The sequence below is a fragment of the Sphaeramia orbicularis genome, chromosome 21 (assembly GCF_902148855.1).
Source record: "Sphaeramia orbicularis chromosome 21, fSphaOr1.1, whole genome shotgun sequence".
Classification (NCBI taxonomy): domain Eukaryota; kingdom Metazoa; phylum Chordata; class Actinopteri; order Kurtiformes; family Apogonidae; genus Sphaeramia; species Sphaeramia orbicularis.
In genome coordinates this window covers 7,951,826-7,964,264 of record NC_043977.1, presented here as the reverse complement: position 1 = coordinate 7,964,264, position 12,439 = coordinate 7,951,826, and the positions used below count along the sequence as shown (strand labels likewise).

The following is a 12,439-nucleotide window of genomic DNA, read 5'->3' as shown; positions in this document are numbered from 1 at the left end:
TGATTCTGACAAATGTAGACATTTTTAACTGGCCAATTTGATTCCTACAGTTGAAGAATAGTCCCATCTCCACATTAAAAATCTCAGCAAGTTGATAGGACCAATATTTTCAGAGACATTAGTCATTTTGGAATATAATTGCCTTACAGTCACAGAAGCGCAGTACCATGCTGCATGACAGGAAATGAAGTTATGAAGTTAAAACAGGAACGCCACATTTACAAACGAAAGTGTGCGAAGAATCACTGGGAAATCACAAAATTTGCAATCTACGCGGGGGGAAATTTTGAGCCCATAAAATCTCACTCCAAGGATTTCTGAAAAGTTGGCAGCCCTGCCACTATATGTGCATTTTGCAGTGCCTTAGGTTTGTGTTCTGTGGTTTGTGGCAAAAGTCATTTTAAATATACAGATGAACTTTATTTATCCCCTAAAATGAAGCCAAATAAAAGTAAAATTAATGCTTGAAATCAGACTGAGCTGTTGTAGACTCTGATGGCAGTGGAAATAAAGGATCTTCCATAACCTTCAGTCCTGTATTTTAATGACTTTAGTCGTCCACAGCAGCTGTTTGTCTGGTTTGTCAGATTAGGGTGAAGGTGATGATCTGGATTTTATAAGATGTTCTCCACTTTACTCTGGAGGCAGCTCTGCTCTTGTCTCTGCTGAAGGACTGTGATGGACAACTGTGTGAACCTCTAAGATCTGTAGCTTGAGTCTGAGCTGGGGAGGGTTCCAGCTCTATGGAAAACATCATGTATAACACTAAAACCGGTGTAATACCAGGTCAAAACTGACCCACCAAAGGGTTCAATCTAGACCCATGGGATGAATTTGTGAAAAGCAAAAATGACACTGAAGATATTTTCAATCAATGATGTCAAACTCATTTTAGTTCAGGTTCCACATTCAGATCAATATGATCTCAAGTGGGTCAGACCAGGAAAATACTATTATAATAACCTATAAATAATGACACCACCAATTTTTCTCTTTATTTTAGTGTAAAAAAGTAAAATTCCACAAAAACGTTTACATTTACAAACAGTGCTTTCACAAAATTGTGAATAACCTGAAAAAATATGAACAACATGAGATGTCTTAAGAAAAATAAGTGCAATTTTATTAATTTTCTGCCTGTTACTAAATGAAGTCATTTTCACAGTTAACAGTTAAACACGCATTACTGGAGTGCAAGGTACATACCAGCAATGTAATAAATTATTTACAACACTTAAGAAACTGAGGCATGGGGATTTTTCATTACAGGATCTTCATGGGAAACTGGTTGGAAGCACTTACAAGTATATAATTAATTTATTAAGGGATATAGATATTGTAGGAACAATTTAGGGGTTTTATTGTTTTTTTTTTTGTTTTGTTTTGTTTTGTTTTGTTTTTTTGTGTGTGTGTGTGTGTGTGTGTTTGTTTTTTTGTTTTTTTCTAAGCCTATGTTCCACACTCCAGTCCAGTTGATGGCGGTAATGCACCAATAAGCTGGCTTGCCAACCGCCATTAAACAAGAAGAACAAGAACAAGCGTTTGCTTATTTGCAAAATCCTGAAATTCTGCGAAAATATCGCACATATTTTTGGAAGACAGAAAAACCTCACCTCATCGGAATGAACCGCTGACTGCATTCGGTGAGTTAAATTGTCGACAGTATGTTTGGTAATATGCAAAAATGCTAATGCTAGCAGCACGCGCGGCTAACTAAGCTAGCGCGGCTAATTAGCTTTAACGACAGTTAAAATAGTTTTAGCTTAAATTGTCTTGTTTTTAGCTCTGCAGTGACACTGATACTACATTTTAATGAACTCTACAGTTCGTTACATTTTGAAGAATTCTTGGTACATACTATTGCATTTTATTACTTTTTCTGAGTATATCAGGTACAAAAAAACAAAAAAAAATTCTGGACTCATGAAAGTGTTTTACTTAATTGTGTGTTTATGAATATGAAATTTTCCTAATAAAATAAAAAGATTGATTGTAAATGGTAGTTTAGAATTTGTGTGCTCAAAATGTGTAATTACGTTGTTATCTGTGACGCTATGGTGTTTCATGTGAGATGTGGTGATGGTCAAATGAGTTCATGACCAGAGGCCTCATAAGCATTGTTCAATACTGCCATCTGTTGGGCAAATGACAGAAGGACAGGCAATGCTGATATTTTTAACATGACCTGAGCTGAAACATGAATAGGTTTTGTATATAGTCACAATATACAATGGATATTTCTATGGTATGTGCATGTATACATATCCGAACACGCGCACATATATCAATTTGTTTATCATTGAAACTGTTATAAAAGCAGAACATTTGCATTTTTATTCATTTTTACTGAAAAGCTAAAGTCAAATAGTCCACAATGGGGAAAATAATCTACATTACTGGTACTCCTACACCACCAGCTATATCTCCAGCTACTTCTTCTATTTCACTGACTGAAGAAGCAGAGTGTTGAATGAACCAATGACTTAATGTGCACTAACCAAGCCCTCGTTTGTCCTGGGTCACATGATTTTCACATCAGTGACACAAGCTTTGAATTAAGGCTTCGTCTGTGAAGGTTATTTTAGTTAGAGACATACATTAATGCCATGTTTCAAAGTGGTGGGAGGTGGGAAGTTTCCGACATCTAACTAGGTGAAATACATTGGAATCCCTGTTGAACTACCCTAACCTCACTGCAAACTACAATGTGATGTTAACACAACAATGGTGAAGCACAGCGTGCAAGTTCACCATGGAAAAAAATTCACAATGGATAAGTAGCTCATCTGTTATTTCGCCTCTTCCATCTTGTTTGTGTATGTGAGAATACTGCAATATTGACAGTGAAAATGTCTGTTCAGTAAGAAAGCAAATAGGAGCTTAGATCTGTGGTCCTGTTTGTTGTTTATGTTCAACATGGATCATCTGCAATGCTTTGAGGTGGGATGTAGTTAACTCCAGGTGGGATATATTCTACATCCCAGCGCTTTAGAATGCACAATCTTGGAGCCTCAGTTCATTTGTCCCATTGCCAGTGAGCTGCATACTTGTCAGAATGCCTTTAAGTTTATGTGTGTTCTGTGTACTATAAAAAACAAATTTACTTATAGAACCTTGTTCACTGTAGTTTCACTCTGGCGCCATGCTGCCACCAATTTGAGCTCTGTATTTTGTTACTCTTGGTAAAGAATAATGAATTACTGGGTGATGGAGTAACACGTTCACACTGATGAGAGATATCTGTTGAAATACCGTACTCTGAAGTCGTAATGAGAGAGTTAGACTTGATTCTGAATGCTTTCTGACTGCAGGTCAAGTTTTTGTTTCACTGAGATTCCAAGATGGAAGATTACATCCATTTGTTTTTCAATTCATCTCTTCACAGATCCAGTGCAGTTTGTTGTTGCAGCTCACATCATTCCATTTGCCTTTGGAAAAGATCTCACCACAGTTCTGTTGACCCAGTACAGGATTATTGGCACCGTTGTTAGGCTGCCCTGGAGTCCAGAACCTGGTAAGTAAATGGTAGTGACAAAATGTCAGAAATGAATTTTATTCAATTTTATGTTACATTTATCTTATTCCATAGAGATAATACATCATACATCTGAAATGAAAGAACATTCTTCCTTACGACAGAGTGAGTGGAGATCCATCAACCCATTTCCAGATTCCCTCCTTTTCATGATCTGACAAGCCAATCCATGAGCCTCGCTTGAACCCCGCAATGAATTTCTGTTTCATGTAAAAGGATTATATAGTTAATTTGTAAAAGCATGTTATTATTTATTGTAAACGAAAAAAAGGTTAAAAAGGATTTCACTTAATCACCCTATAGGAAAATTCAGTCCGTGCATTGTACCCATCCTATCAGACATCACCTAGAATTAGCAGTTGGCATTAGCATGTAGCTGCCAGTGAGGGCCCTCTGGGACAAATTCCAGGGGCCTCATGTACAAAGACTTGCGTGGATTTCATACTGAAATGTGGCATATGCTTAAATCCAGAAAGGTCTGTACGCACAAAAAAATCCAGATGAATAAAACTGAGCGTACGCCTGAATCCAAGTACATTTCCTTTATGTGTCACAATCACCATGGAATTGACCACATATGTTGGAGTACCTGACTCCTCCCTCTCCACGCCCACATTTAAATACGCAAATCAGCATAAACGGGGCCTGCAGGTGGGATTCCCTCTAGGATTCCCCTCTCTGCATGATCAGATGATGTTGTCAAGGTGGACGCAAAGCAGAGGTCAAAACAGGCGGAAGAAGAAAAGAGACGAACTCAGCCCGTTGGAGCTGAGAGTCAATGATATAGTGAGTGACACTGGTCTAACAGGGGTGACTCGGATCACCCCCAAGGAAAATATATATTTAGTATTTGTGTAATTCACACATTAGTTCATTCTATAGTCTGATCACAGCTAAACAAGATAAAGGTTCATGCGTAGTCAAGTCAGGATATCAAGGAGGAAATCAATGACTCTGACTTGTGTTTAATTACTCAAATTATTATTTTCCAACAGTGAGACAGAAGACGGTGAACGCAGTATCATCCTCCTGTCACAGAGGCTTCCTGTTGCCTCCCCGGCATTAGTCGGTCCTCCAGTCCAACAGCCAGCTGCTGATGCCCATCTGACCGACAGATCTTTATTAGTGCCATCATCAAGGACAGTGAGTATTAACCTACACAGACCTGAAGCAAAGGGTGTAGAGAGAACCAGCAAACTCAACACAGATTGAGAATCTAACCTGAAACCTTCTAGTTGTGAGGCAGTAGCATCAACCACTATATAAAATAGAATGATATACTAAAATAATATGAAGTGATTTCAATATGAAGTACATTAGCCTAGCTTGACTACTTTTACCACAAAAAGACAGTTCAACTAATTGGTCAAAAAGTATTTGATGCTAGCATTTTAACTGTATCTTTCATTTCTTCTTAATTAAAAAGTGAAAATGTATGGTCCACTCTATGAATGTCATACAAACATTGTTGGAAAATGTGTTATACCTAATGCTTGAGCTGGACATTAGATTTGCAAAAATCCTCAATTTATTTTAAAGATTTTTAAATGTGTCCATGATCCATCTCTACAAAAAGGTGTGTCAGTCCATTGGTCAATGTTACATTAAAAATGTAATATCTCAGAAACAATGTGACAGAATGTCACAAAATGTGTCATTAATGAGTAACTAGGATACTAGTAATCATGTAAACAAGGATGTGAGTATCTAGATTTTTTTTTCTGTTCCATGTAAACTCCATATTGCAGAGGTTTCATTTTACTCATTTTATTTCAGGGGTCACATACAGGTCAATGTGTCTCAAGTGGGTGGGACCAATAAAATAACAGGAAAATAACCTATAAACAATAATCCAAAATTTTGTCTTTGGTTTAGTGTAAAACAAGTAAAATTACATAATTAATGTGAATAATCTGAACAACCGTGCACAACCTGAAATTAATTAAGAAGAACAAGTGCAATTTCAACAATATTATATCTCAGCTTATTATTAACATAACTTACAGATCACAGTGGATCTACAAATACATAAAGGATTTAGCAACAGGCATAATATTATTGAAATTGCTCTTCTTTTAAGACATTTTAGTTGTATATTTATTCAGGTTATTCACATTTTACAATTAGAGGATAGCTTTTTAAATGTCAGTATGTTCATGATGTAATTTAACTTTGTTCACTTTAAATCAATAAGGAAATTAGAATTTGTCATTATTTATAGGTTAATTTTGTTGTGTTTTACTAGTTCAACCCATTTGAGGTCCCATTGGTCTGAATGTGGCCCCTGAGCTAAAATGAGTTCAACACGCTTGACCTTTAATATCTTGGGTGTAATTCTTCCACTGAAGGGCCAGTTGGACCCTGTGGTGGGCCAGTTTTGACCCACGGGCCATATGTTTGACACCCCTACCATACTGAGAATATGAATCAAATCAGGATCAGTCTCATAACTGGGATACTAGTCTGCATGTAAACATAGTCAGTGGTGTTGGCCTTTGGCAGCCAAAACCTAATCACTTCATTCTTGAGTGTTTTTGCAAAATCTGCACAAAAACCTCAAGGTGTTTGTGACATTATCATGTTCATAAGAATGGAATGACATGAGGTTCCTGTGACCTTTGACCTTTGTGACCTCATGGATCACATTCGGGCCACATTCACACAGTGTACCTGTTCTTCTTTACTGTTTACAATCACCAGATCTCCTCCACTGTTTCTGCAGTAGTCTCTTCCAGTTTCCCAGGATGCAGTGTCATTGGAAAGGAAGTAGCAGCTGCCACCGAACCTCTTCCATCCTTTACCACATGGTTTCTCTGTAAGATAAAGAATCACACCAAAATTATTTACAACATGCAGAAGGATTAAACTGTTCTGGTGAAAATTACGAGAACAAAAAAACTGACTCTTGAATCATAATTTATCAAGAAGAAAGATACGACCTACCCACCCAGTGCTGGGAGGTTACCTGCATTTCACTGCAGTTTACCTAATGCATGCACTTATTTGTTGCTTTTAACCCCTTATGACCTACTATAGAACAAGTCCTCCAGATCTTTATGTTTTTACAGGCTGTAGTATCATTTTCTAGAGCATTTTAATTTGCTATACATCAACACAATCCTTATATCCCAAATTAAAATTTAATAATATGTATGGAATAACTTGATGCTTACAAAATAAATTGCTAATAAGTGCAAACCACCGAAGATTTTAATTGTTTTTCTTTTTTAAATTGTTTTTACAATTGTTTCACATACTTTTCTACATACAGAAATGTCATAGCTGTATCCTTCCAAATCGTGAATGTAAAAAAGACGCACAAAGTCCTTTCAAACCACTGTAAATGAAATGTTTAAAATTTGTCTTCAGTGATCATTCTAGTGATAGACACTATTTTAAGAAACACATTAAATTAGAGGTCGACTGATTTTGGTTTTTCTAAGACAGATACCAATTTTTAAAAATTTGGTCAGCCAGTGGCTGATATCTACAGCTGATTTTTGAGGCTGATGTTTAAGGCAGATTTTATTTTTTTAAAGCACATTGACTGTAACGTACAATTGAAACACTCAGATAATTAAGAGTTTTATGCAGCAGTATAAATAAAATTATTAATATACATACACATAGTAGTCTTTTAACATTTTTGAACTTCAAGTGCTGCCCACACAGATGCCTGATCAAATATCTTATAACATTTTTACTGTTGATCAAATATTGGCTTTAACACTTTCAGTGCCATGGGCCGATTAAATCGGCTTTACGAAAACAACCTGTAAAGTGCCACGGGCCGATCAGATCGGCTTTGGAGAACACGCCATATTTGTGTACAAACAAACCATCCACCCCCATTTCTTTCTCACATTTCGATGACGTTCTTTCTGTGTCCCCCTTTTGAGACCAAGCAGACGGGAATTTGAGGTCACGCGACCGAATAATATTTTTATATCTTTTTAATGTTTCTTATTCTCCGGTGTTTCATCAGAGGGAGCCCTCCATGCCGGGGGCCAGCTGTGGACTCCGGGGGCTGTGGCGCCTTCTCTCACTGGGGTCCGCTCCTTTCTGGTGGGTGGGGGTCCCAGTTGGCCCTCTCCCACTAGTTGGGATGCGGGGCTGTGTTGCTGGTGCCTGGTCGCCGGGGTCGGCGGCTGCCTCCTGGTGCGGATGGCTCCCTGAGACAGCGCCTCCTAAATTGATGTTTTACTTTTACTTGTACATTTTTGTTCTGGTCTACCCGTGCTCAGTCAGTCTTCTTAAGTATGTGTGAGCTTGTGGGTTTGCATGTATATGTGTGCGGGTGAGTGGGTGGGTGTGGGTGGGGGGCGGTACTGATTTTTAAACTGATATGTAAAGCACTTTGTGCTACAGTTTTTAATGTATGAAAAGTGCTATATAAATAAAGATTATTATTATTATTATTATTATTATTATTATTATTATTATAAATTATGCAAATTACGATCAATAATGAATCGGCTGCGTCCGGTGCGTTTTGGATCTAATCAGCAATCGGTCGGATGTTACCGAGTGGTTTCCTGCAGGATTCTTCAAATATTATAAAAACGACGTGAAATACTGAAAAACGGCCAAATTCTGTGGCACTTTTAAGGCTTATTAGCCCCTTAACTGTCTGGCACTTAAAGAGTTAAAAAAAAATTAAGGCCAATGGCCGATATTGAAAAAACTCAACATATCAGCCAGATATATATTGGCTGGCTGATATATCAGTCTACTTCTACATTAAATGCTGAAGTGAATTCATATTTTAAACAAGTGGTTCCAGGCACAACAAACCCCGCCCCTCGCATGGAGTGTAGCTTATTTTGGCATCGATCCAGCTGATGTCATCATGTCTGTGCATGTGCTGATGTCTGCATAGACATAGACAGCATAGACAAATTTCGGTCATTTTAAGTAAATGGGGAAAAAAAGATTATAAAAATTCATAAAAAATTTTAACTTTGACCTATTTTCCCAAAATGTAATCACATCTATTCTGGGTCACTGGCAATCTATAAACCCAGTTTGGTCTGAATTCAACCAAAAGTTTTCCTGTAAAGTGTTAACAAAGAAACAAACCGAACCAAAAACAGTACCCCTTGCCTCCCCTTTGGGGGGGTGGGGTCATAAATTTCTGTGTATTTTTTGCCACCCAAGGATGGACTCACCTGCCCTCAGCCTCTCCAGCCACTGTTACTTTCATCAGATGAGACAAGACGAAGTATGTTCGTCAGCGACCCTTTTTCCCATGATGAAGACAAAACGATGACAAGACTACACCAATGTTCTAAAAACACTAAGACTGTGTTAATATTCCTCAACGTTGACGAATGAAAACAAGACTAAAATGTTTTCCATGAAAAAAAAAAAAGCAAATACTCCCTCTTTGTTTTCATATGAGCCGCCAGCCCAGGGCTGATGATAACTGCTCATGACTGTTTTGTTTGTAGGTGTTTGCTGTGTTTATGTTTTCACTTTAAAAAGCCTTAATTCAAAGACTTAATTTTCTAGACCTCCATCTCATAATGGATTTTTCTTAACAATAGGTTTATTCTAGTTTTCGTGATACATTATTTATGTTCAGAACAAACTTGCATTTGTTCTGCTGTGATCTCAAGCACAGAACTGAACTCAACGTGGATGGGTTGTATTTGAGGTCTACAGTAGGTCTATCCTTTCATATTTTCATTCTATTTTAACCTGTGTCTGCTCAGCTTTGAGTCAGTAGCCGTAAACATCGTATTAACAATTTTTTTGTTGTTGTTGTTGATTCTAAATAAAATTTTGTCAGAACAGGTGCATCATTTGTAAATGTATATTGAATCAGCAAACCAGACACTTAGCAAAGTTGCATTGAAGTCATTCAGTTCAGTTCATTCAAGATGTTTCTTTGTCTTGGTTATTATGACATTTAATCAATATTTTAGCTGTGTGGAATAAAATTCAACTGGAATGATAAACAAAAATCATCCCTGAAATAAAAATAATAATAAGACTACAATGTTTTGATTAAAACTAGACAAAAATACCTTTAGTTCTCATTTGACTAAAACTAGACTAAAATGTTGAGACTTTTAGTTGACTAAAACATGACTAAGAAAAAAGTGATTTGTGAATGATTAAATATGACTAAGACTGCGGACCTTATCTGGGATCCTACACACCTTTTAGCAATTGGATGTGTGTGTCATCACCTTTTTTCATGTTTATTTATAAGGGACATATTTTACCTCACTTCAAATATTAACAGGCCCATTTCCAGTGAGAAACGTGATAGTTTAATGCTACATGTAGACCCTCCAGTTCTGTTGTGTAGTAGATAAATGACTGAAAACCATTTTTCAGTTGCAGTTTCTTTGTTTGTTTTTTTTTAGGAATATTTTGTGCCCTCAGTGACGGACTTACCCATCCTAAGCTTTTTCAGCTCCTGAGTGGCTTTGACGAGGCTGGCATTGAGCCGGTCTCTCTCCTCTATCAGGTCTGCAGCCAAGGTACATGTTGTGAGAAAATCTGGAAAAAGGATGGAAACCTGTGTTTACCACCTTTGACATTACATGTGCACTATCGTTTTCTTCAGTCATTGGGAAGATATGCACAAAATGATATAGTTTTCAGAAAATTATCATTAGAACTTTATTTTTTCCCATCAGATCAATGGTCAAAGCAGAGTAGTGGGAAAAAGTTTTAGTTCACCCCTTGAATCTGTCATATATTGCATTAAAAATCACTCTTAAATCATTGAACTGTGCCTATTGTTCCATTCTCCAAACCAGCATGCCCCCTTCTGCACGTGCTCAGTTACATCGATGTGAAAATTGGATGTTTCAGCAAAATAATGAAACACATCCAGGACATGACATGTTGAAACTGACAACAATTTGGTTTTATTATTTCTTGTTAACAATAAACCAAAAAGTAAAAAATCAGTCGCATGTGTTTGTGTCTGTCTGATGCAGCCAGACATTTAGAAACACGAAAAAGATTTTCCCGCAGCTATTTTATGATAATATTTGAGACAATGTAAAAATTTTAAGGGTGTCTGAAAACTTATTTCTTCCACCGTATTTCCTCCGTATTTCCTCCGTATTTCCTCCATTGAGGTGTGATTTTCAGTTTAGTTTATGATACATTTATCACCCCCAGTGTTTTTATAAATATTAATTATTAATCTAATGATGATTTTTAAAATAATTTTTAGTCCTGATTTTCCAAATATTCTAATCTGAGTTTTAGCCTTTTCAGTGATGACTTTTCATTGCTGAACCATCTTTAACCCATGAAGACCCAGTGCTACTTTTGTGTCAATTCCCAAATGATTTTTTTCCTCTATATTTAATCTTTCTTAAGTGATTTACCACCATTTATTATAATATTATCCTCTGTATTTGCATTTTTTAACTGTCAATCATGTATTTCCTATATTTAATTTCCTATATTTAAAGCTGTATATACAGATCTGACATTTATCTTGAACATGAACAACCTGCCTCCCTCCAAAGCCCCGCCCACTTCCCCCTGCTTGACCTCTGACACTCCCCTCCTCTCACCTGACACATGTGGTGGGAAGCGGAGGCGCGGTCTGCTTCGGCATGGCTGCAGACCCCCCCCCAGCGATCAGACACAACATCATCCACCTACTGCACAGCAGCGGCTCCTGTTTCATTAGGAGACCCTGTATTTAAGGGTCTGGTCTGTGCAGCGCTGGGTCAGTGTCACTGCACCTCATCACCTGGGCATACTGCCATACTGCGAGTGGCTCGGCTGGAGACATTTGAGGTTTCAAAGTCGATAAATTTATCATCCTACATAATCTACATTGTGTGACACCATGTACGTGTACGTGGAGTCCCGCGGTCGTAAAAATTGAGCTTTGACTGGACTTCATCTCCATCCTTCATTCACCACTCTGACTGCTGCCATCGAGTTTTTCTGTTTGTTCCCCTTGGTTGTTGTTTCTGTTAATATATCTGTTTTTTCCCTTCAACACTGGGCATTTGAGTCCTATCCATTCACATCCCTGGACAGGAGGAGCAGAGTGAGTGGAACGTCAGATTCAGAGGCACCAGTATCTGATGCAGGACTACAGCAATGGATGACTGACAGCCAGGCTGAAGTGGACTCAAGTGGATTGTGTTTTTTTTACTTGGGCCAAAGTGGTATTGTAGCTTTTACTGAAGGAAAAGATGTGAAAACTTGTTGCACTGTTGCAGCTTAAATCTGACAGAAAATGACAACACAGACCAACAGTTCATTAAAATATGGACCCAGACTCACAGTGGACTGTGACTCCGATGAGTCCGACCAGCAGGAAACCACAGAGCAACCCCAGAAAGACAACAGCTCCACGTAAGCCCCTGTTTGAGACCTGAGGAGCTGAGGAGAGGAAACAGACCAGAGAATAAAACAACAGTAACACTGAGACCAGTCTGGAAAACACTTGTAGGAATCAGTACTCTCACTGGTCTGATGGGCCAAAGGTCTGGAACTGGCAGGTTTGTCCTCAACATTGTCATAAATGTCGTCCATCTCCATTTTTTCTTCAGGTTTTTAGGCTCAGACCTGCAGCACTGGCCAACATGTAAAAAAACAGATCATTACCGCTGTGGTGGAGGCTTTAAATGCCTTTTGCATGTTGTGTGTTCTGAAGGAAGTCGACTGATGTTATCATAGTTCACTGAAAACCACAATATCTTCTGGCACATTTCAGTCAGGGACACGCACTTCAATAAGTCCATGTGAAAGCATAATATGAACTGGAAAATGAAAACTTACAACCAAAAAAATAAAAGTAAAAACACTTAGTTTTATGAAGGAGTTTGTTAATTCTTTGGAATCAAAGAACACTCGTCTACAATTTCTTGGAAATTATCTGCATCAGAGATTAAATGTGCGAAATGTTACATA

General features: G+C 37.8%; 1 protein-coding gene across 1 annotated transcript; it reads right to left on the bottom strand.

Moving 5' to 3' along the window:
• Positions 1-3,366: 3,366 nt before the first annotated feature.
• On the bottom strand, positions 3,367-12,067 carry LOC115412807 (CD209 antigen-like protein A). Its single transcript, XM_030125467.1, has 6 exons — positions 11,995-12,067; positions 11,810-11,908; positions 9,941-10,045; positions 6,206-6,348; positions 3,635-3,735; positions 3,367-3,511 (listed from the first exon to the last, which is right to left on the bottom strand). Exons 1-6 carry the CDS (start codon positions 12,065-12,067, stop codon positions 3,367-3,369), a joined length of 666 nt encoding a protein of 221 aa, XP_029981327.1.
• Between the last annotated feature and the right edge of the window lie 372 nt (positions 12,068-12,439).

Excerpts from the sequence above, each read along its gene's own strand:
- LOC115412807 (XM_030125467.1), bottom strand. The coding sequence starts at position 12,067 with ATGGAGATGGACGACATTTATGACAATGTTGAGGACAAACCTGCCAGT. Across the intron at positions 10,046-11,809 it reads CATCGGAGTCACAGTCCACT|ATTTTCTCACAACATGTACC; the intron begins GTGAGTCTGGGT and ends TCCTTTTTCCAG. Across the intron at positions 6,349-9,940 it reads GCTGAAAAAGCTTAGGATGG|AGAAACCATGTGGTAAAGGA; the intron begins GTAAGTCCGTCA and ends TTTATCTTACAG.